At 34.0% G+C, this 25982-nt stretch overlaps 1 protein-coding gene across 2 annotated transcripts in view; it reads left to right on the top strand.

The window, feature by feature from the left end:
• LRRK2 (leucine rich repeat kinase 2) overlaps positions 1–25982 on the top strand; it is a 136970-nt gene that overhangs the window by 63499 nt on the left and 47489 nt on the right. For both annotated transcript variants that reach the window (XM_055318624.1, XM_055318623.1), the window contains 10 exons: positions 2674–2924; positions 3204–3352; positions 6629–6722; positions 8802–8988; positions 10124–10305; positions 12540–12769; positions 13199–13326; positions 14902–15120; positions 19117–19318; positions 20362–20450. In XM_055318624.1, the coding sequence (XP_055174599.1) occupies positions 2674–2924; positions 3204–3352; positions 6629–6722; positions 8802–8988; positions 10124–10305; positions 12540–12769; positions 13199–13326; positions 14902–15120; positions 19117–19318; positions 20362–20450 (1731 nt within the window). The remainder of the gene's footprint in view (positions 1–2673; positions 2925–3203; positions 3353–6628; positions 6723–8801; positions 8989–10123; positions 10306–12539; positions 12770–13198; positions 13327–14901; positions 15121–19116; positions 19319–20361; positions 20451–25982) is intronic.

Consider the following 25982-nt stretch of genomic DNA (forward strand, 5'->3'; position numbering starts at 1 on the left):
CTTTCACAGTGGTTATCTTAGTTTGCGTGGTGTTCAGGAACATCTTTGAGGATGGAGATCTAGTAAAAAGGAATCTAGGTTCTGTCCTAATGATACATGATTCATGGTAGGATGTATCAAGGCTGTATGTTAATCATGTCTTCAGTTATTTGATTCTAGTAAGACAACTTACACTGTTTAAAGAAGTAGACTAGAAATAGACCTGGTTTGGTGGCACTGGCTCTGGCTCATCCACCAACTGTTTAACAATATGTTTTTCTATGGCTACTTTAAGCCTTCATTTCCTCATCTGGAAAATAAAGAGGCTCAAGTAAACTATCCAGAAGGCACTTACTGAGTTTTAAAATTATATGCAACTTAAAAGTTGATTTCTTTTTTTGCTCAGAATTCCTGTTTTCTTTTTTAAAGATTTTATTTATTTATTCATGAGAGGCACAGAGAGAGAGAGAGACAGACAGAGAGAGAGAGAGGAAGAGACATAGACAGAGGGAGAAGCAGGCTTCTTGGAGGGAACCTGATGTGGGACTTGATCCCCAGACTGGATCATGCCCTGAGCCGAAGGCAGATGCTCACCTGCTGAGCCACTCAGGTGTCTCCAAAGTTCCTATTTTCAAAAAATTATAAAATGATCTGCTGATAGAGTTGTCCTCTGAATATTGACTTTGTTCATCATTTTTATGTAGTATGGATCAGAAGTCAAAGAAGAGTTACTAACAAAATAATTTTAATACAAATATCTAAATTATTAAATCAAATTCTTTGAGCTGCAAAGTTTGATGACCATGCCTTATAAAAACTAGTTTAAAGAAAAGCTAGTTTTATTGCAAATGCATTTTTCCTTTTTCTCACCTATAAAATTTACAATAATTTTGAGACTTCAAAGCAGTATTGTATGTTTTTAAGTATATTTAATTTTGTCCCTTAAAGTTTATGTATTTGGAGAGAGAGAGAAAGGTGATCTTGTAACGCCAGTGTCTAAAATGTGTTCTCTCTCTCCTCCTCTTCTTTACCTGACTAAATCTTCTAAATCACGAGGGTCTCAGTTTATTTTTTTATTTTGTAAAATATTTTATTTATTTGAGAGAGAGGGAGAGCATGAGCAGTGACAGGACAGAGGGAGAAGAAGCCTCCCCTCTGAGCAGGGAGCTGGATATGGGGCTCAATCCCTGAGATCATGAGATCATGACCTGAGCTGAAGGCAGATGCTTAACTGACTGAGCCACCCAGGCACCCCAGGATCTCAATTTAAATGTCATTTCTATACCCTTTTCTTTCCTTCTTTTCTTGCCTCCAGACCAGGTTGGCTACTAATCTGATTTATATTTCCATGATAGTGTTTTTCTCCCAGTGCTCATTCATTTATAAATTTTGATCTAAGATATATTCTCTTCACTAAATTACTAACTTCTTGAGAAGAGGAGCTGTTTCAGGCTTGTTCATGACTATTCTCAGTGCCAAATAAGGTCTAAAGTAAAATAGAGACTCAATAGATGATTATTGAATTAATTTATGATGGAATTAACAACTGGTACATGGTAGACCTTCAATAAATATTTGTTAAAGAGTCAGTAAAAGAAAACTAGAATTTAGCCTAGCTAAAACAAAGATAATTTAAAAAAAGCATGACAAGGTAAGATGCATTAGGGTGTTCAAAGACCAGACCAGCTCAGAGCCTTCTCTTAAGGAAATTTTAAATTGGCATGACTAGATAGCACTTTTAAAATTACTACTTGTAGCTGTCTCTACTAGAAAATTTTTCCATTAAAATTTGGGAATAAATAATTTAAAAATATTTCCTTCTGGATAATCTAGTAGATCAGAAACAAAGGCAGATTTTTTTAAAATTTAAATACAATTAGCCAATGTGTAGTACATCATTAGTTTCAGATGTAGTTTTCAATAACTCATCAGCTGCATACAACACCAGTGCTCATCACATCATGTGCCCTTGCAATGGCAAATGTTTTGAAACAATTTTGGGGGCGTAGTTTCACTAATAAGCTTTATAATCATGTCAAATTCTTTAGAATTTCTGGGAGGATAAATACATTGATATATATAGAAGAGCATAGAGAAGAGATTGTTTTTGGTATTTTAACCTTTGACAATAATCCATACCAAAGATTTAAGAAATTGACAAATAAATGGAAAGTTTCCTATTACCATGGTATAATTAGAAATCGCTTAAAAATGGAAAATAGAGATTTGAAACTAAAAGCTTCGTGAAAAGGAAGAGGTTCTAAAATGAAACATATATACAATGACTATTTTTATGGTTAAATCTTATTTATATCAAAATGTAAAACAGTTTCTAAAAGGTAGTATTTTAAAAATGTATTCCCATTTATTTATGAATTCAAATATTTGTTGAGGCTTATTCTGTTTTCATTTCATTCTTTGCAAGAATAATTTACAAAATAACTGAATTAAACTCTTAACCATGTTTTTGTGAATTGCTTTTGACATTTTGCCTGTTATATTTTCCTGGTTTTTACCCATTTAATAGCAGGGATGGTTAGAACAGTCATTATACTGAAGTTCTCTTGTGGATTGTGTTTCAGTTTTTTAGAAAATTCTTAATGGTTCTAGTTACCAGAGGTACGGAAGGCAGAAATATTAGTTACTTTTAAGGTTTTCAGATGGTTAGAGAATTTTAAAATATTGTCTTTCCAGACGCTGAAGTGTTTGACCCATTTGGACTTGCACAGTAATAAATTTGCATCATTTCCCTCTTACCTGTTGAAAATGAATTGTATTGTCAACCTTGATGTCTCTCGAAACGACATCAGCCCCTCAGTAGTTCTGGATCCTACAGTGAAGTGCCCAACCTTGAAACAGTTTAACTTGTCATATAATCAGCTGTCTTCTTTTCCTGAGAACCTTGGCGATGTGGTAGAGCAATTGGAACAGCTCATTTTAGAAGGGTAAGAAAGGTGTTCATTAAATACAAAAGGGTTGCCTTATATTGAAGTTTCATAAGATTAACAAAATATGCTGACATAATTTTTATAGTAGTGGGTTTTAAACAGTAATATGATAAAAGGATGAGGGAATTAAAATTATAACTTCTATCAATTTTCCCAACTAATTTTAAAAATTAATAAATCTGCTTTGATGCTCTTCGAAGGCAAATTGTTCTGTTTTTTTTTCTTCAAAGCATATGAATTTATGAAATTAATCCTCATTTTGTTTCTTATGACTAGAAATAAGATACCAGGAATATGTTCCCCCTTAAGCCTGAAGGAACTGAAGATTTTAAACCTTAGTAAAAACCACATTACATCCCTAGCAGAGGACTTCTTTGAGGCATGTCCTAAAGTGGAGAGTTTCAGTGCCAGAATTAATTATCTTGGTAAGTGTTCTGTATGGGTCTTCTCCTAAATAATCTTTTTGAGTATTATAGGATTAGTCATATGTGGAGATGTTAGGTGAAGATTTAAAGATGGAATTTCAATTTAAATTTAATGGAGGAGTTTCAGATATAAAGTTAACAGGTCAGTGATTAAAAAAAATGTATTACCAAGCCATGAAGACATTGAAGGAAACTTAAATGCATATTGCTAAGTGAAAGAAGCCAATCTGAAGAGGCCACATACTATATGATTCCAACTATATGCCATTTTGGAAAAGACAAAACTGTGTTTTACTGATTGTAAAACAATCAGTGGTTATCAGGAGTTTAGAGGGAGGGAGAGAGGGATGGGGAAGTGAGTGGGATTTTTAGGACAGAGAAACTATCCTGCATGATACTGTAATGTGGATACCTGTCATTATACATTTGTCAAAACCCAGAGAATGTACAACACAGCATGAACTCTGTTGTAAATGATGGATTGTATTTAATAATAATGTATTAATATTGGCTCATCAATTATAGCAAATACATCACGCTATGCAAGTTATTGATAATAAGGATAAAAATGTGTGGAGAGAAGGAATGATGGTAAGGAAAAAAGGGGTTTATGGGGACTTCTGTACTTTCTGCTCAATTTTTCTGTATACCTAAAGCTACTCTAAAAAATAGTTTAATTTAAAAGAGTTTAATTTTAATACTAAAAAATTAAAATTTTTAGTACTGAAAAAATTACAAATTAAAACATTATAGTAGAGTGCTCATAGGTTAAAATGACAGTTCCTTGGACTCCAAATAGTCTTTATACTATGGTTCATTTTAGTCTGTGAAACTAAAATTTCATACGACTGCATGCAATTCCTGAAGCAGGAATACTGAGTTTCCTACTGAAGTTTGCTCAATTGTTTGGATTATAAGTATAGTTACTATTATTATTTCTTTTAGAAATAAAATTAACCAGTCAACAGTTTTCAAATTAGTAGGGTTAATGTGTATTCATTGAGCACCTGCTCTCTGCAGAATATTACAATAGTACTTAATATGATCATCACTTTTATTAAAAGTTGGGGAATATTCAATGTTCTCTTAGCATGTGAAATAACAGAGAATTAAGTTTATTTGTAATCTACTTGAACATTCTCATATTAAGGGACAAGTTTATGGGAATAAATGGGAACTCCCTATATTTTATCTTCCTTAAGAAAATAAAGGAGGCTGCATGCACTTTGCCATCCATGTAACTATTCTAAAGTGACATTAAAAAAATAATTTTTAATACTGCTAAAAACAGAATACAATTTGATTTATTCTAAAAGATTTTATTTTGCCAGAACTTTCAGTAGCTAGTAATGATAAAAGCTATGCTAGCTTGCATAATATTTTCCCCTTCCTCTTTTCCTCTAGGCCTCCTGAATATTGACCATGTTCCTACCATGAATCTGAAAACTGGGAATAGAGGGGTTCCCTCCTAGAGAGCAAAGTAAACCCAGTCTGTGTCCTTAAAAGAATAAATAGGTTCAGAAGATGGGCATTCAATAAATAAGCTAAAATGCTGAGGAAAAGTTGAGGCTGCTACCTCAGGGGGGATCTCATCTAGACTGTGGAGACAGGGAAGTGTCTCTGTGTCTGTGATACTCAAGTTAGGTCTGGAAAGAGGCGCATCTCAAGGACCCTGAGACTTGGTTAATGTCATCTCAGCTATCTCACAACAATCCTGTAGGGTAGGACAGGTATGATGTCTGCTTAACTGGGGAAATAGAAGCCCTGAGATTTTCGTGTGACATATTCAGAAGCATAGAATTAATTAACTAGTTGTGAAAGCTCGAATATAGCTAAGTTCAAAAATCTGTTTGCACTACACAACTGTTAGAGTTTTAGAAGTGGTCTTACATTTGGAAAAATGCTTTAGGGAGGTGATATCTGAGTGGGACTACAACCATTACAAATAAATCTATGTGAAATGCAATTTCAGTTCTTTGAATTCACGAGTCTTTTCCATATGCCATCTAAACTTCCTAATTCTTAAGGGAGAATCATTTATTTTGTCACAAATACTTTTCAGATATAGGTAAAAAATAATGGCATGTTCCTTTTTGTCTCTCAGGAAAAAGAGCTTGTGTAGCAGGGTCTTGGAATACTTTGACCCTTGAAGATTTTTCTAAAGAAAGCATAACCTGTATTCTTAACCTTTAAAATGCTAAGAAATAAATTCTCAAGCCACTTTCATAGAACCATAGATTTTTAGATCTCTAAGGAATTACAGAGTTCTATTGTTCTAGCTGCACTATTTTACGGATGAAAAACAGGCTGAATGATTTGCTCAGTTTCCAGAATTGTGTTCCACAGAATTTTTTTTCCCTGGAGGTACTTCATACTGTATTTCCTTTTTGGAAGTTCTCTCTTTTTTTTTTTATAAATTAATTTTTATTCGAGTTCAATTTACCAACATACAGAATAACACCCAGTGCTCATCCCGTCACTAAGTATATGAGAATATTGAGAACACTGAGATATTTCACTTTATTTTACTTAACGTTTCCCCAGTCTCTTAAGATAATATAATCAAAGAATGCTTTTATTAAGTAACATCCATTAGTATCCCATAGAACACTATTTACTAGGTGGTACTATAAAGAATTATTTTTTTAAAGATTTTATTTAATTTGTCATGAGACACACACACACCACACACCACACAGTGCAGAGACACAGGCAGAGGGAGAAGCAGGCTCCATGCAGGGAGCCTGATGTGGGACTCGATCCCAGGACTCCAGGATCATGCCCTGGGCCGAAGGCATGCACTAACCACTGAGCCACTCAGGGATCCCCAATACTATAAAGAATTCTTATCTTTACATTATATTGTATATTAGTATTCAAAGTGTTTTGTTATACTTGCTTAAGAGTAATATGAATTAATCTGTGGATTAGTCTATTAATTATGTATGTACACATAATGGTAATATCGTATGCAATTTAGAAGGAATATTCTAATAATTTTTACTTTTGTACAGATGTTAGACAGATGAACTTATGTTTGGACAGTTGTTTAGCTTTCAGATGAAAATATTCTTATAAGTATGGTATATTGTTTTGATGTTTAGTGTTAGGAGTTAGGGAGTTACCTTATCTTAAAAGTAGACTTTTTTTTAATTGTCAGGATGCAGATAGAAATTAAATTGACAGGTCATTGGTAACTGTTCTTATTGTCAAATCCTATGGAAATCTAGTTAAAATGATTAAAATGTCCCTCATCTCCCTTTTATTTTCTTTTAGCTGCTATGCCTTTTTTGCCTTCTTCTCTGACAAGCCTAAAATTATCTCAAAACAGATTTACATGTGTTCCAGAAGCAATTTTAAATCTTCCACAGTAAGTTTATTATTTTAATTTCAAAACCACACGAACTGGAACAAAACTTTCAGAAACTTGGTTTTGATTTAGGCATATCAGTTGATTTATAATTTGTAATTGATTTCTTTTTTTTTGTAATTGATTTCTAAAGCTACTCAGTTTAATGTCCTTAAATCTATGAATGTTTTATTTTTACTAGACAAAAGACCCAAGTTGTTGCTTGGACTTTTTAACTTTTATATTAATTTAGGGTACTATTGTGCTGAAATAATTTAAGGTTACTTAACTGTTTTATTGTTGTAGACAATTGAGATTATAGTGGCTATCACTTTAACTTTTAAATTTTACTTGCTCTCAGAGGTGAATGTGCTGCTAGGATATTATTAACTTGAAATTATACTTATGTTTGAAAGATGTTTTTGGTGGAGATTAGGAAAATTTTTATGGGTCCAAGTATTTGAGGATATTTCTGGTTGATTTCATTAAAAATGAAAGCTTCCTGTTAACTACAAATTTAGGCATTAATTAGATATCAAATATGTCATCTTAAATATCATTCTAAATGGGTTATACATTATAAACCAAATCCGTAAGTATATATGTGCAAATATATGCATATATAGGCAAATAATAGTTATAATCTAGCCATAGAAGATGTCAGACAGACATATAATAGTTAATTTCAATCTAGCTTTAGAATGAATCAGACACTGTTTTAACTGCTCACTGGTGGATCATGTTTTTAATCTTCCTAATAAAACTATTACTATCTCCACTTTATAATGAGAACATTATTTTATTAAAGAGATGAAGTAATCTGTCTAAATCATAGTTCTTAAACACTGGTGACTCAATTTTATACTCTCAACTTGTTCATATAGGTAGGCACTTTTAGAATATATTCCTTAAAATGTGTTTGAAAGTCAAATATTTATGAAAGCTGATTGGGAGAGACATGCCATAAAGGTTTGTTCCCAGATAACTAAAAATATTATTTAGGCCTCAGTTACTCTATATTTTTAGACAACATCTTTCAGACATCTTTTGTTGTAAAACAAAAGAATATGCAGTTGGCCAGCTTAAGTCCCCACTGAGGCTAAAAGGGACTTCTTTTGAACAGCCTGTTGATTCTTGCCTTTATCTAAATTGCATTGTTTATTAGACATACACATCTTATCTCTAATACAGTCCAATTAATTTTATTATTTTGATGCATCTTTATGAAATATGTAGGGCAAAATCCAGTGTCATTTTAAAATAAGAGCACGAATGTTGTGCAGACCTGAATCTTGGTCTAGCAGGTACAACTCTGTGAGTTTAGTTAGAACTAATTCATCATGGTTCAAATATGCTGGATGAAAGGGGTCGGCATATAATTGTAAAAGTTCAGGCAACCTTTAATTGTCAAATATATCGCATTTACTATCTTTATTCTTCCTGCATACATACACTTATGTGTGATATGTATGTTTTTCTGCTGTTTCCTGCAAACTTTGGGTTGTGTATTCCCGCATGAAAGCAACCAATTTGCATTGAGAGCCTACTGTATGCAAGACATCATGTTCAGTGTTGTGATATTTATCACACTGAGACAAGCTGGTAAAAGGTTATGCCCATGCACATTATTAATTAGCTCTCGGACACAGCCTCTGAAGAATACTCCGAGTAATGATAGAAATTGAAAAGAGAAGGGGGGGAAACTACATATTTGTAACTCTTCTATAGAAGACATATTTATGAATCTTGTATAGAAATGACTATTTTTGCATTTGTTAATTAAGATTTCTCATGCATCATAAACATTGGTAAACAGTCTTTCATTCTAAGATTGATATTTTATTATGTTTCTGAACTAAGGAAATTAGGTTTCAATTTAGTTTTTAATGGTTCTTATTCATTTAAATGTTGTTCCTAGTGAGACATGCTTTTTTTCTAGCCATTGTCTATCTATATATACACAGAAACACACATGCATAATTAAAATATAAATAATGTTAGTTTTAAAGTTGTGTCTCACTAGGGTGAGAATTTCCTATGTTATTTTATGTATTTTGGAAACACTCATTTGGTTTTTATCTTGACATTATATTGTTTTAGCTTGCGATCCTTAGATATGAGCAGCAATGAAATTGAGTATCTACCGAGTCCTGCACACTGGAAATCTTTGAACTTAAGGGAACTCTTGTTCAGTTTTAATCAGATCAGCATCTTGGACTTGAGTGAAAAAGCTTATGTGTGGTCAAGAGTAGAGAAACTACATCTTTCTCATAATAAACTGAAGGAGGTAAGAGGTCATCTTATTTGTTTAAAATGACTGCCAATTTAAAAATGTGCCTTTGTGATTTGAAAATATCACAAATTATCATTTTGAAATCTCTTATTTGATATTTCTTACCTTTGGATAAGATCTAGTCATATCCTGAAATAAATGGGCATATTAGCATAAATTAACTTCCTTAAAAATCACTTTGTGCTCTATTTTTGAAGAATTATATGAATATACATATATTTAATCATGAATGTGAGTAATGTGTTAAGTGTTTTATTTTATCACTAAATCTCTGATTTGCTAACAGACTTGCAAATACTCTACATTTCTCAAGTTGTTGCTGAGCCATCTGTAGTGTATGTTTTTCAGCCGACTTTTTCTTCCATTTTCTTGAATTTCTGCATTCTTCCATCATGCTGCCCGTTTGTGCAGTGGGCCAGCCTTTGCTTCACTCCATTGCTTCTGTTGTAAATCTAAAACTGATTATTCACTCGTCGCAGAGAAGAAATATGTATTTTTGCCAACTTTTAAGTTTTTTGCCTATGAAAGCCAAAAAGAATTAAGTGTCTGAAACTGTGAAGTTCAGAATAACTGTGAATGTTTTTTAGTACCTGATTTTTTTGCCAGCAAATTAATGTTTTCTATTATAAAAGTATTGCATATTGCTTAATAATTTGGAACAGGAAAAAAGCTATTACAGTACCACCTAAAGTATAAACATTTAGTTGTATTTTAAGAACAGTAAGTTGCATGTAAGTTTATGACTAGATCTTTATAGCTTTAGTGAAAAAACATGGTGTAAAGGAACAGACTGAAGTTACTGATTATTGGATTTAGATAAATATAAGGAACATCTTTACTTTCAATGTTGTGAGGAGATGAAATATATTACCAATGGATAATAGGCTTTTAAAGATTGTAAATAAGTGACTTGGATTGTTTTGGGTAAGTCCTTTATACTTATGTCTTTAAATATCTATATAGAAAACTATGGCAAACCTTTGGAAAGTTTTAGAACTCTGCTGAAAGGTAATACAAGTTGCTGATAGGCTTTCTGAGCCTTCCTTTTTTCCTAGGAAGCATCTTGTTTCTTGGCAGCACACATTTCTTGCTTCCTACCAATAGGATTTTCCTTTTTTATTTCACTAAGATTCCTCCAGAGATTGGCTGTCTTGAAAACCTGACCTCCCTTGATGTCAGTTACAATTTGGAACTGAGATCCTTTCCTAATGAAATGGGGAAATTAAGCAAAATATGGGACCTTCCTTTGGATGAACTACGGCTTAATTTTGATTTTAAACATATAGGATGTAAAGCCAAAGACATCATAAGGTTAGATAATTTTATTTCCATTTTTAAATTAAGTTCATTTCGGATTTCTTCCATTACTTTGATGGGTATATAATTACAATTTAGGAAATAATGTATAGTACTGTTTATGGTGATATGCTGTGTGTCATTTGCCATTTATTTAATAAATAAGTTTATAAGGTGCCCCTACAGAGCTTTTCATTTTCTCCTAGCCACACTAATGTTCAGAGCATGACTTCTCCTGATCATGCTTGTCATAGAAATGGACTGTAAAAGGAAATTATTTTTTCACCTCTTGTTACAAATATATATTCTAAAGAAATATAGCAGAGTATAATAACTTCTCAGGCTGCATTTTATATAGTAAATTGTTATCAGGTGTCTATTATATCTTAAAGCATTATAGATACTTAAATAATATAAAATTACTAGCTTTGATTTTACCTGGGAGGTTGAGTAACCTACTAACTCTGGTAATTTTTGAAACCACCAAAATTTTCCAAGTATCACTGTTTCTGGTCTTTACACTTGGTGAGCTTCAAATGCCTTTGGTAATGGACTTTATCTCATTCTCTGTTACCTTTTGAGCATGTCAGTCTTATTGATACTTGTAAAACTGTTTATTTGCATTTCTACAAAATTATTCCTATCTATATTTATCTTTCAGGTTTCAGCTCAATCATCAACTCTCAATGTATCCTTGACTTGACTATAATATCCAACAAGGCAGGGACCATGGCTATGTTCACTCATAGTTTGATTCTTTGTATCTAACACAGAATCTGGCATACAATTTATAATTGTTGAGTTACCAGTGAAATACATAGTTACCTAATTCTCTTCTGCTTAAATTTTCTTAAATTATATTTAACTTTTGATCTCTTTTTATGAGGAAAGATTTGGTTTTCTGTCCTCCTGGGCTTGATTTAATTTTAAAAGAAAGACTATCACCAGCTACGCTAAACTTGACTATCTTTCATCCTACCTAATTGTTTCCCATGATTTTCCCTTCTGAAACTGGATAGAAGGGATTGATTCAATTCTTGGCAAGCATTTAGTAGGACTACTTTTCAGTGTGTTATGCTATATTATCAAGCCACTATATCTACTTTTAAATGTGTTCAACATTTTTAGAAGGGAGAGACCTGGAGTAGTTTAGAAATTGTAGGCATCATTTGCTTTTTTAAAGAATGACTTTTTCAAAGAGTTTTGAATTCTTAATAAATAGATATTTGAACCATTGAAATTCTTGCTTATTGATAATGCAAACAGAACTTAAGTTATATGTGAGAAAATGATTTCAATAATAGCAGGCACAATATCTCATCTGTCAGGTTGTTTTTCTAAAGCATCAAATAAATCATGAATTACTCCATATTCCTTTTAGAGAATGATTTATTTTGCTCCTCTAATTTTAAATTTTAGCAACATTTTAACATACTTGACATATAACACCTTTTTATATTTAAAATTTGGTATTAACATTTAACAAAAAACATTTAAAATCTAGTATTAATTTAAAAGTGGTTTTATTAGCCACCTACAACACTTCTAATTAGTTTTGATTATTTTTTTCATTAAGACTGTTTAGGAAAAGCATCATATTCTCTGCTGATAGTATATAGTTTACATGCATTAATTTATAATATAACCAATATGTTCTCAGTCTCCATTTCCATTTTATACATGCATACATATACGTGAATATATAGGTTATATATACTATATATGAATATATGTGTACACACATACACAGTCACATAATATATCCAATATGACATCACTATCAAAGTTCAGTGTAACAGTATGCACATATATTCTACTTTGCTGCTCTGGCATATGGGTTTTATAAAATTTTAGACCTTCCAATTTTTAGGGTTTTATTTGTGTTATTTAAAGAATATATATCTCTATACACATGTGCATATGTATAATTCTAATTCATTCATGATTATCAGCAGTCTAATTAGTATTGCAAACATTTTTATTGTTTCTGGTGATAACGTAATGTGTCATTATATTTGATAATGCTACCAATCATTTCAACTAACTACACTAACATCACTAACAAATCTATGCAGTAAGTGTATTGAAAAACATGTACCTTATTAGGTATACAGGCTATGCGATCTTTTGCATACTATATTTGAGGACAGTCTGATATTTTAAAAATTTCAATGAATAAGAATTCACCTATATCTTAAGAACACTGTTAAGCAGTTTATTATTTAATTTCTGTTTTTTTCAAATACCAGGTTTCTTCAACAGCGGTTAAAAAAGGCTGTGCCCTATAACCGAATGAAGCTTATGATTGTGGGAAATACTGGGAGTGGTAAAACTACCTTATTGCAGCAATTAACAAAAACCAAGAAATCAGATCTTGGGGTGCAGAGTGCCACAGTTGGTATAGATGTGAAAGACTGGCCTATCCAAATAAGAGGCAAAGGGAAGAAAGACCTCATTCTAAATGTGTGGGATTTTGCAGGTATTTATTTTGTTAAAATCCTTTATTCAGATTATCTTTTATTTAGGACAGGGATTTAAAAGCTGAGATCTTATTCCAATACTGCAGAGAGACCCAGTAGATCCTATGGAATTATTCCAAAGCCATTTACTTCTCCTAATTTTACCCTTGCCAGCAGAGTGAATTTCATGGAATTCTGGTGTTAGGAACTAACAGTTGGAGCCAGCTGAAGCTTCAGTACTTCAGGGGGTTGGTAATTGACACACACGCTAAAAGTTACCAACTCATAGTAGGAGCCCAATGGGGTCTTCTAAACATTGTCTTTGGCTGTTTCTCTCTCTCTCTCTTTTTGTATGCTAAATATTAGATATTATCACATAAGAAAAAAATTTTTAAAGGCTTCTTGCCTATTGTTTGGAAAGCTAAATGAAGTCTCTAATCCTTCTTTAGGTCGTGAGGAATTCTACAGCACTCATCCCCACTTCATGACCCAACGAGCCCTTTACCTTGCTGTTTATGACCTCAGCAAAGGGCAGGCTGAAGTGGATGCCATGAAGCCTTGGCTCTTCAATATAAAGGTCAACTGTTCTAATTATTTGAAAATAGAAAATATTTTTTAGGGATGCCTGGGTGGCTTAGCGGTTGGGTGTCTGCCTTTGGCTCAGGGCATGATCCCGGGTTCCCTGCATGGAGCCTGCTTCTCCCTCTGCCTGTGTTTCTCTGCCTCTGTGTCTCTCATAGATAAATAAATAAAATCTTAATTTTTTAAAAAAGTTTTGTACTTGTAAGGTAATTGATTTTGGCCGGACAATTGCTTCAAACAGCCTCCTAAGTTTTTAAAAATAGAATTAGAAGCATTAACGTTTTGAGTTGGAGAATTTTAAAGTGTAATTAGGTTGTGACATGAAAATAGTGTATTCCATATTGGTAAATGTTATGGATACTTAAAGCCCTTTAAGCTGAAAGAATGGAAAATGTATAACTTTTTGATCATTTTATTTTATTTTATTTTTGAGGAGGGAGGGGCAGAGTGAAAGGCAGAGAGAATCCCAAGCAGCAGGCTCCATGCCCAGCGTGGAGCCTAATGCAGGGATCAATCTTAAAACCCTGAGATCATGACCTGAGCTGAGATCAAGAGTTAGATGCTTAACTGACTGAGCCACCTGGGCACCCCTGATCATTTTATTTCTTAAATGGAGGATGAACTTCCCTGACTTAAACTATACTAAACAAAAGCAATCCATGCATCATCAGTTATGTCCTCACTGGCAATGTAGTAAGAAGTACTTCAGATCTTGCACTTTTAAATGGCATCAGATTAATAGACTCTTATATCTGGAATTCCTTTTTGTAATTTTTCCACTTTGTCCCTTGCTGTCATGCTGTTAGGTATTTCTTGATGTAGTACAGCTTTTTAGAATTGAGATAAAGCAAGAGTGAGTGATGTTCTTTGAATGAAGCATCAGTGGGCTCTCCTGTGAGCCAAGTCCTTAAAAGAGTTTGTGTCAGGACATTTTAGCAGATATTTTGGCTGCATACAAGCCCATTTTGTAATTTTGGTAATTTTTTTAACTTCCTTTTTTTTGGGGTCATAGCTAGCCAAAGTGAGCGAATATTATAGTGGTGGTCATACTTGCTCTAGTACTTTTTCTGTTGTAGTTCCTGTGGACTACAAATCGAATGACTTTAAAATGAATTCAGGAGATTGAATTTATAGATAAGGAAGAGAAAATATAAACCATATTATGTCATTTTGATATAGTCTTGGGTTTATTAAATGCTCATTTTATTTAGAAGTCCAAAATACACTTACAGAATAACCCATTTTAAGGCATAAAAGAAAAAAATAGACTTCTGTTATATAGGCTGCCTGAAAAGTGGTATAACTTGGTATAAGAAGGAGTATAAGAATGACTTCAAATTTTTTTAAGGTTAAATAAAATAAAATAAAATAAAATAAATTAAAATTTCTTAAGGTTACCTTTCTCCCCTAAGTTTAAGGAAGGAAAGATAGTTGACATTTTCTTCTTCTTGATGTCTTTTAATTTCTAATTTCCACTCAACTGAATTTCATAAAGAGTAAATATGAACAGAACTGTAAGTGGTCTTGATTTTAAAACAAACACAAGAGTATTTTGTATCACTTCCTATAGGCTCGTGCTTCTTCTTCCCCTGTGATCCTCGTTGGCACGCATTTGGATGTTTCTGATGAAAAGCAGCGTAAAGCCTGCATAAGTAAAATCACCAAGGAACTCTTGAACAAACGAGGGTTTCCTGCAATAAGGGATTACCACTTTGTGAATGCCACTGAGGAATCTGATGCTTTGGCAAAACTTCGGAAAACCATCATAAATGAGAGTCTTAATTTTAAGGTAATGTGGTTAATGCCTTCTGTAGACTGGTGAATAAGTATAATTTATTAACTGTCATGTTACACAACTGTCAGAAGTCTTGAGAAGAGAACAACTGTCTTAAAATTGTGAGTTTTTTTTCATAGCTGTTAGGATTACTAAAATACTTCAATTTTAAGGTTTCTTACTTATGCCATTCCTCATTTCAAATGCATAGAAATGGGAATAAAACTAATTAGAGGATCCTGAAGGAAACGAATGTCTGAGAGGCTGAGAGAATGTTTCTGAGAGAATCTGAGAACATGTTTCTGATGCCCTTTCTCTCACAACTTTTTGTAGTGGTAATTCAGTCAAAGAATACGAGTGAATATTGGGGTCTCAGGATCATCTTTCCTCTATTCTTTGTTCTTTCTCCACTTGCTCCTTTCTTTTGGAGTTTCTCTTCTATGTACACCCTGATCTGTGCTTCCTTCACATCTCTTATCAGTGTGATACCCATTCCACATCTTTTTCTTCCCTCAGTATTGTGAGATGGCTCTTTCATGAGGTTGCCAAGATTGTGAATTTGATTTTCAACAATGTCTAAGCAATTTTTGAGTCCATATAAACTGGGTTTTCAATTTTATTTATTTTTAAAGACTTTATTTATGTTTTTGACAAAAGAGAGAGGGAGAGAGTGTGTGCATAGTAGGGGGAGAAACAGAGAAAGAGGGAGAAGCCGACTCCCCACTAAGCAGGGAACCCAATGCAGGGCTCAATCCCCAGGACCCCAAGATCATGACCTGAGCCGAAGGCAGACACTTGACTAAGCCACCCAGGTGCCCTTGCACTTTCTATTTTAGAAATTATGTTTTGATTTCCAAAGTTCTGGTAAGCCTAATATAATTTATAGGGTTCATAGAATACAAATAAATTGGTTATTAGGGAGAATACTTGTTTTTAATACTTGCAGGAAAAAGAAATCTTTCCTAAGTTCTACAGATACTGTAGTATAAACTACACTGAAAATTCCTCAAATAGTTTCATGAGCCAAACACAATGGTCAATTTCATTGTTAGTCCCTGTTGGTTTAGCTCATTAGCACTAATGATCAAGGCTATGGCTTATAACTAGGGTCCTGTTTTGCCTGGGCATTCCCAGCGTAATTAATAGTGTCCCACTACATTCTCAGAAGCATTCCAATTTGGATGATAAATTACACAATCACCCTGGTTATAATGTGTTGGCCAGTTAGCTTAGTTCTGTTCCATTTGCACAGATTATGCTCCTATCTAAAACCTAATGAGCCATTTATAAATGTGTTGGTCTTTGTGGTGCCCAGGGAGAGAATTTGCATGTTTGTATCTTTCAACGCATTTATCACAGTCACTAAAAGATTTTACCATCCGTGAGTCAGTAGTGGCATCTTATGAAAGCAGAACAACATAGTATTTATTTGGAGATTTTCGTGTTCTCTTGTTGGACATATGATTAAAGAGCAATGTGACTTTTAACAAACAAATACACAAAATTCATGTATCCAATTAAATATTCTCTATCTAGGCAGTTTTCCTCCGAGACTACACCTGTACTTACAGAACTTTACTGTTAATTATAACATTTTAGTAGCTCCTATTCTTGTCATATATGTCAGAGCATATATCATATTTTTAAAAAGACTTCTTGGAGAGGAATTTGTTTCCAAAAAGCCTGAATTAGTTGAAATAGATAAAGTATGAATAGTTTAGTTGAAGTATAGATAAACTGGTTGGTTCATCTAACTGGACTAGTAGTGCTTTAGCATGATAGCAAGTTATCACTATCAATCAATAAGACCAACTTTCTTCCTGCACTCATAAATGAACCCTGAAGCCAACACAAATGCTTTGATAAACGGCTGGATTATTGGAAGAAAGATGTATATTGCTAATGGTTGCATCATTCTGGCATTTTAGTTTGAAAATCCATCTGATTGCTTTGCAGAAAACTGGCTCTTTCAGGATCTTTCAGAACCAATGATCCTGCCAGAGCTTGAATATATTTTCATCCCTGAGATGCTTCAAGTTGTATTCAAGCAGGTTTTTAAATCTATTAGAGATTATTATTTTGTCCTGGCATTTGTTTTTCATTTGCTCCTCTATCTTGGCTCTTCTCTATTCTTTCCCTGTCTTGTCTTTATTAACATGTGTCTATGCAGACTCTAGAATAAAAATTTTGTTTTGGCTCTTGGTGATCCCATAATCAAGCTAAAAGGAGAAGTAGGACAAAACAGAGTTCATTGCCAACATTACCCCTTTAAATCTTTTAAGCCCATTCGCAGAGCTAGATTCTCTGATTGTGCTGTAACTCAGCACTATAAAATTCACCCCTTTGCTATGTAATTTGCTTTCTGTGAGAACATTGTTTACTTCTATATGTAGATTTTCTTTCTTGATTTAAAGCACAAACTTCAATATGACGTTCTATTTTGTCTTAATTTATAAATGATGAAGAGAAGGAATATGAAAAGTGGAGATTAGTGGATTTATACGTAATTTGTTGTGGTATTGGATACATGAAAACAGTTTTTTGAATGATTGGAAGTGAATATGTAGGTAATAGTATGGCTGTTATAAATAAAGCTCCTTAAAGTTCTACTTAAGAGTAGAAAAAGAGAGACGCCTTGGTGGCTCAGTGGTTGAGTGCCTGCCTTTGGCCCAGGGTGTGATCTTGGAGTCCCGGTGTCCTGTTGTCCTGGGGTCTAGCCCGCTTGGGGCTCCCTGCATTCAGCCTGCTTCTCTCTCTCTCTCTCTCTCTGTGTCTCTGCCTCTGTCTCTCTGTGTCTTTCATGAATAAATAAATAAAATATTTAAAAAAAGAGTAGAAAAAGAGCACCTTAAATTTGCATGTGTGTGTGTAATAAACTCAACTTCTGTTTATAGTAAGTTTAAAAATTTAAGTAGAGATTCTTAGGTAAAAAGAATACAAGAATATATAAATGGGTTGAGAAATAGGGAGAGTTTGCCACCTGGTGGTTTTCAGAGGCACTTTAGTCACTATTGTTACAGTTGCATTTCTATTTAAAATTAGATTCTCCTGGGGAAAAAAAGTTCGGAAAAGATTTTTTATTATAGAAATTATCATCTTAAAGTGACTCTTTTAAAATTTTTTTATGTATTTCAGTTAGCATACAATAATTAGATTATGAGTGTAATTGACCAAAAAAAATCATCCTCTCATGTCAAAATTATTTGTGTTTAGATGATTTTTTGTTTTCCCAAGTTTGAAGTTCCATGAAAAAGCATAGCTTGGGTAAGGAGATTTCGTGTCTGTATCTTGATATGTACATTCCATTAATGTAACATTTTGCAAATAACAAGCACAAACTTTAATGTTTTACCTTGGAGCATACACATTTTCATCTAATAAATAAGGCCTCAAGGCTTTGGAATACTTACTGACTTCTTATGCTAACATATCTATTGCATATATGTCTAATGTCTTAGAAAATAGCAAATCCCTTATTTGTGGTTAGTGATTTCCTGGGTTGTATCATGGTTTTTCTGGGTTGTATCATGGTTTTTCTGAATTGTTAGATAAATATTTCCATATTATTTTGATAGTTCTTTCTAAATTGGCTTCTGTGTTTATATTTTTCTTATTTTAATATTTTGTTTATTCTTCACAGTTTAGTTTTTTTTAAAAGATTTTATTTGTTTATTCATGAGGGACACACACACAGAGAGAGAGAGAGAGGCAGAGACACAGGCAGAAGGAGAAGCAGGCTCCATTCCATGCAGGGAGCCTGACCACAGGCTGACCCCAGCCTGTCCTGGGTCTCCAGGGCCACACCCCAAGCTGAAGGTGGTGCTAAAGTGCTGAGCCACCCGGGCTGCTCCAGTTTAAATAGGTTTATATCACATTTTGATTTTATTTAAAAAAATACATTTCTGAATAATATTTTACTTTCCTAACAACTATTAGCACTGAATTTACCAACCACCTGACAAGCATATGAGTGAAATGAATTTTTACAGCTTGTCATTTGTAATTACACAGATCCGAGATCAGCCTGTTGTTGGGCAGCTGATTCCAGACTGTTATGTAGAACTTGAGAAAATCATTTTATCAGAGCGTAAAAATGTGCCAATTGAATTTCCTGTAATCGACCGGAAACGATTATTACAACTTGTAAAGGAAAATCAGCTGCAGTTGGATGAAAATGAGCTCCCTCATGCAGTTCACTTCCTAAATGAATCAGGTTTGTGTGTTTGTTACATATTTTTTCAAAGCTCCAGTACAGTCATTTATAAGAATATATCTAAACCTTGTACAGAATTTACATACAAAACTTAATAGAATATCCATAAAATTCTTGGACCATTGACTTTTTCCGTTTGAAAGGTCATCATGTGCAATAATGTTGAATCATATGCCATATTATAGAAAAAACATTTAGAAACCATCTGGGACAGTATTGGGAAGAATATCCCAGCAGGAGTTAAAACATGAGAGTTCTAGAAATTGGCTTAACTATTCAGGAGCTTTGAGACCCTGAGCACAAGCCATATCTTTTCATAGTATCATTTGAATTTAGTGTGTGTGGAGTTATTTGTATACTATAAAGGGAAATTATTATTGGGGTGGTCTAACTGGGCACTTAGAGGATCAATGGTTGCCTGAGATAATAATGCACCTTTTGAATGGCAGATCCTGCCTGTTGCATTGCACATAGTCAGTGTGACCTCATAGATGAAAACACTCGCAGAAGCTTCTGTGCTATTTGTGTATTTGATCAATATGACCTTGCTAGAAAGGTGTGAGTTGATTTGTAGTACTAGAGTTAAGTGGCTGAGAAACTGCTTTTAATCCCTAGATTCTGTTGTGTGAAAAATAAATCTTTACATGGATTATAATCTGTTCCTTTTCCCCCATTATTCTTAAGCCAGTAGCTTTCTGCAATATTCTGTATTTCTTACCTATATTTAAAAATAAGATATCTTTGTAGGATATATTTAGAAAACTAAAAAAATCTGTGAATTTTTTATTATTTGTAAATATATATACAAGACAATGCATGCCATTGTCTCACATATGCTTGTATGTGATTATTTTATTTAGTTCAAAATTCCTTTATATATCTGGACATTAGAGCTTAGGAACTAGAATGCCCAGGTTCTAGTCTCAACTGTGCTGAGATTTCCTCATCTGTAAAATGAGGAGGTTGGACTAGAGTCTCTCAAAAGCCCCTTTTTATTTGTATATTGTGGATTCCATGTTTCACTGTTTGATTTTTTACTATAGGGGTCCTTCTTCATTTTCAAGATCCAGCTCTGCAGTTAAGTGACTTATATTTTGTGGAACCCAAGTGGCTTTGTAAAGTCATGGCACAGGTTGGTGTCTGGTATTTTTGTGGCATGAGGGTAATGACTGAAGAGTGCTAAAAATGATGGAATTTATATTCAGTTAAGGTAGAAAGTCCTGTACATGTAGAATACTGTAGATCAATTCATGTAGGAGTCTACATAAAGTAGAGCTTCATGAAAGAAGGGACAATGTCTGAGAGTTCACTTCAGTGTCTTTGTTTCCAACTTACAGACGGATGTTGTACCACTGTGTTCCACAGTGCTTTTCTAGAGCCTGATGACACTCTGGTTTGGTTATTGGTATAGTCAGTTGAATGGAAGCTTTGTGAAAATCCTTGGGGGAAATATACATAAGAAAATTGGATGGTGAGCCTAAAACCTTTAGACAGCATGAAGGGAAGTTTTGACTCTTGAGTGGAATATAAGCTCTAAATGCTTACAGTTTTGAAAACTGGATGGTGATGGTTATGGCTGTCCTTTTTCCATTTGTATTTCATATGGAAAAGTTTTTCTTTTGCCAATGATAATCAATTACCGGTAAGTGTATCTTAGTTAGTTACCATCTCTATAGGTTTGCCATAGAAAAATCCATTCAAGCAGAACACACTAGCTCAGTGTTTCTCACTGTCAGATTGCACCAGATAATTGTTTGTTGTACATTACAGGATGTTAGCAGCATCTTTGGTTTCTACCATCTAGATGCCAGTAGTACTCCCCTAGTGTGACAAGCACAAATGTGTCCAGACATTGCCAAATATAGGTGGGGGTGCAAAATCACCCTGGTTGAGAACAACTGCATCTAACTTAATCATGAACTGAAGGGAGCTTGAGGAGACTCTCTAACACATGTACTCACTCACTGACAACTATTTTGTTTGTGAGCATAATGCACAGTTTTGAACGTGACTCCCTGAATCTCTAAAATGATTCTGTCTTTTTACATTAGAATCATCTCTTCTAACTAAACCATAATAGTAATTAAATTCCCTCATATAATTTTGAATGATAGTTTCTAAATTTTATCTAAGGAATAAAAGGAAGATATTTTAGACAGGAAACTCATTTTTGGCTAAATCCTATATCATGGACTTTGAGAGCTTTTGAAACACAATTGACAATTGTAACATGATAGTAATAACTATTTTGGTAGATGTTTTTATTTTTATTTATTTTATTTTTTTAAGATTTTATTTACTTATTCATGACACACACACACACACACACACACACACAGAGGCAGAGACACAGGCTGAGGGAAAAGCAGGCTCCATGCAGGGAGCCTGACATGGGACTCGATCCCGGGTCTCTAGGATCATGCCCTGGGCTGAAGGCAGGCGCTAAACCACTGTGCCACCCAGGGATCCTGATAGATATTTTTAAAGTAGATTTTCATCCTTTTGCACATAGGCCATGGAAAGTGATTCCACTCATTTGCTAAATGGGAATGAAGCTGGTAGAGTGGTCAAGGGAACAATCTCTAGAGTCGGCATGACCTGTGTTCAAATTTCTTCTGTATCTTTCTTAACTTTGTGACATTTCTTAATGTTTTAAGCCTTTGTTTCTTTACTTGTAAAATAAGGATATTAACTGTTATTTTCTACATTGCTTCCTAATTCAGTGTAAGTGAGAAGTAAATGTTAGCTAATTTTATGTTTAACCTATTTGGTAATTAAAGATCTTATTTTAGGAAATGAAAAAAAAAACCTTCAAAATTGTAAAGATGTATCCATGAAATTTTGGAAAGTGTGCCAGGTACAGAGCTAAATAAAAAATATGTGTAGGTGGGTGTTCCTTTTCCGTTCTGTACAAAACAAAGGGAGTTTTAAATATACCCTGAAGATTTTTGTTGTCCTAGATGGTGCACTGTATCAGAACATAACTAAACTCTAGATAGTCAAGAAAAGGCTAAAGTTGCACTAAAAAGTGATGTTTTTCCATATGAATTGGTAATATTTAAAATTATGCAGATACAGATAATATAGGAGGGCCTCTTATTCAGTAGAATAAAGAAGTAGTTTGCATCAGAATCACAGTCTTTTAACAAAAGCAACCTTCTACCATAACCACAATAAAATCCCTGAAGATTCATGGAGTAATTAAGTTGAAACTCCATGAAAGTTCTTATTAGCATAGTTATACTAATAAACATGATAATTTAAGTGAAAATTAAGTCAAGAATTTGAACAGTTCCAAGTTATATTGAAAGATCTAAAAGAGTCAGTAGAACAATTAAATTTCATATTAATTTAATAAATGCCATCATTTTTGTTTATACTGATATATTAAAGTATAATGTCATTTTCACCAAGACTTAAAGAAAATGAAAGCTATAAATGATCAAATGAAAACAAGAATGAATTGTCTGATATCCATCAGCAAAAATAAATAGGGGTATTCACCTCCATGAATCATCAAGGCAAGGTCAGAAGCAATTTCAGGGTGCAGAAGCTCTAAGAGCCTACCTACCCTTCTCTTTGCTCCAGACTATTAGGTCATTAGATTTATTAAAGATATTTCCGTCATTGCACAGAGAAGTTTGCAAAAACTAATTTAACCGTATGATAAAAGAGATATGAAGGACACTTATTGAATTAATCAGGTGGAACACTAAAAAGCTTGCATGGCAATGTAATCTTGTTAAAAACTTGGGTGAAGAACTTGGGAAATTTTCTTCTTTGCATAACAGCATATGTTAGCAATTGTAAGTTATGAGGCAGAAGGAATATAAAGAGTTCTTTCAAAGGTGATAAAATTTAGATAACATTTCAGTTTTGTATTGTTATGTAACAAGATACCCCCAAACTTGGAGTAAAACATCAACATTTTATTGTTTCTCACTGTTCTGTGGGCTGACCATGCTCAGCGGAACAGCTCTGCTGCCATGGCATTGGCAAGGGTCATTCACTTGGCTTCCTTCATTGAGTCAAGCTGCTGAGTCCAAGAAACCTACACTCACATTTTTGGTATGTTGGTGCTCCACCATGTAGCCTTTCATATGACGAGTCCTCTCAAAGGGTGGGCCCAGAGCTGAAAAATGTCAGTTGTGCCATGTTCTATGACTGGAGTAACCATAGAGCCTATCCAGGTTCAAGAGGAATCAAGGATCCTTCAAGAAATGAAAGATCAAACACCACACCTGTGTAGGAAGAGAAGCAATTCGTGTGTCTGTCTTTGGAAACCATCTACTACAAACAGTGGTAGTACACCATAGATCTACTTAAAAACATCAAGCACAAACTCCTATTTTATTTTATTATTTTATTTTATTTTAATTTTTAAAAAGATTTTATTTATTTTTTCATGAGAGACCCACAGAGAGAGGCAGAGACACAGGGAGAGGGAGAAGCAGGCTCCATGCAGGGAGCCTGATGTGGAACTTGATCCCCAGGATCATGCCTTGAGCCAAAGGCAGATGCTCAACCACTGAGCCACCCAGGCATCCCAACAAACATGCCTATTTTAAATCAGTGTTTCTAGCAGTGCACAGCTGGCTCAGTCAGAAGAGCTTGCAGCTCTCAATCTTCCAGGTTGTGAGTTCAAGCCCCATGTTGGGTATAGACATTACTTAAATAAACCTTAAGAAAATTTTAAAAATGAAGTCAAAGTATCAAAATAAATTAGAGTAAGTATATAATAATGGCTAACATACAAGGGCTTACTTATGTGCTATTCAAACATTTTCTCATATAATTCTCAGAGCAACTCTTTTAAATGGTACTAGATTAGTCCTCATCCTGAAGATGAAGAAATTGATGGACAGAGAAGTTAAACAATTTATCCAAATCAACATATTTAGGAAGATGTAGAGTTGGGATTTCAAACTAAGTAGTTTGACTCCAGTGCCCCTAAATCGAACCCCAGGATAAAATGCTTTACACTTTCTTTTCCCCAGATTCACTCATCCAACATTGATTTGAGACCTACAGTGTCCCAGATGTTGTTCTGATGCTGGATAAGCATTATAAGCATAGATAAAATAATGTTCCTGCTTTCGTGAAGCTGATATTCAAATAGGAGGAAATAACCAATATATAAACACTTAAAATGTCAGGTGGCAGATGCTGTAAAGAAAATACAAAATATGGTTGGGAATAGAGAGGAAGTTGTCAGACAAGGTCTTATCAACTTTATTTTTAAACAATTAAAAAAAACCCTATGTATTCATGAGACACACACACACACACAGACAGGCAGAGGGAGAAGCAGGCTTCTTGAGGGGAGCCTGATGTGGGACTCGATCCTAGGACCCCAGGATCATTACCTGAGCCAAAGGCAGATGCTCAACCACTGAGCCACCCAGGCACCCCTGGTCTTAACAACTTTAAAAATGCCAGAACAGCAAACAATTTTCCTTACCACCTGATTTGTAAGAGCAGTCTGGGCTCTAAAGTGCACAATATGGGAGAAGTCCCACACTGCAGTTTTTATTATTTAATGACCCATTTATACATTGTTGTTAGACACCATTGTGTTCAGCCAGTCATGCATTCATTGATTCAATAAATATTATATGTACCAAACAGAGATATAGAAATAAAGGAGATAAGTCCGTGGGCCTAAGGATTTTACAATCCAATATTTCACCCACCTACATGATAATGTACATAATATATGCTCCTATTGAAGTATCCCTTATATGCTAAAGATTGAGTAAAGAAATTAAGCACAAACTTAAATCATTTGGCTAAGTAAAATGAATAGGAATATGTAGATAGGAATAGCTAACATGTGAGGGCTTACTATAAGCTAAAAATTGTCATATGCACTTTGCATGCCTTTTGTATGTTATCTTATTTCAATGTCATGACAGTCTAAGGGCGAGTCACTTTTATTATCTGATCTGATTGAAACTGTGGCTTAAGGAAATTATATACCTTTCTCAAGATAACGCAGCTAGTACTAGAACCTGGATTTGAACCTGGGTTCTTCTGAAGTTATACTTTTAACTTCTGTGATGATGGTCAAAGCTGAAAGTATGGTCTCTATAGTAGAATCATCTGAGTTTCTTGTTAAACAAGCACATTCTCAAGCTTCATCTCAGACCTGATCCAGGCTCCATCTGGAGTCCAGCAAAATTCTGTAGTTACTTTGTGTAAGAATCACTAACCTGTACCACATACTTCCTCTCTTCCTATTGATGGAAACCGTTTTCCTTTATGCTTAAGTAACATTTCTAAGGCAAACCTGTGGCAAACCTGTAATGAGAACATAGTCTAGAGGATAATTTCCCAATAAATATATTGTTGATGAGGCTATAATAAGGATGAAGGGTGTTGGATTGATCTGTTAATTGGAGCTGGGGAAGGTTTAACATTCATTGATTGCAGAGGATCTCTATAATATTTGATTTGCATTCACTCCCTTAATTTAATTTAATTTAATTTTTTTTTTTTTTTTGTGGAGGAATGGTTGCCCTACTGGGCTTCTGGTTACAGGGCTGCTAGTAGAGAAATCAGGTGCCCTGTTACACCTGACAACATTAAATTGTTTTGATCATATCACTTAGCAAAGAGACACAAAATGCTTTAAATTAAACTTTTCAGAGAATGAATTCTAGTG

This window comes from Nyctereutes procyonoides, unplaced genomic scaffold (genome assembly GCF_905146905.1).
Source record: "Nyctereutes procyonoides isolate TBG_1078 unplaced genomic scaffold, NYPRO_anot_genome, whole genome shotgun sequence".
Classification (NCBI taxonomy): domain Eukaryota; kingdom Metazoa; phylum Chordata; class Mammalia; order Carnivora; family Canidae; genus Nyctereutes; species Nyctereutes procyonoides.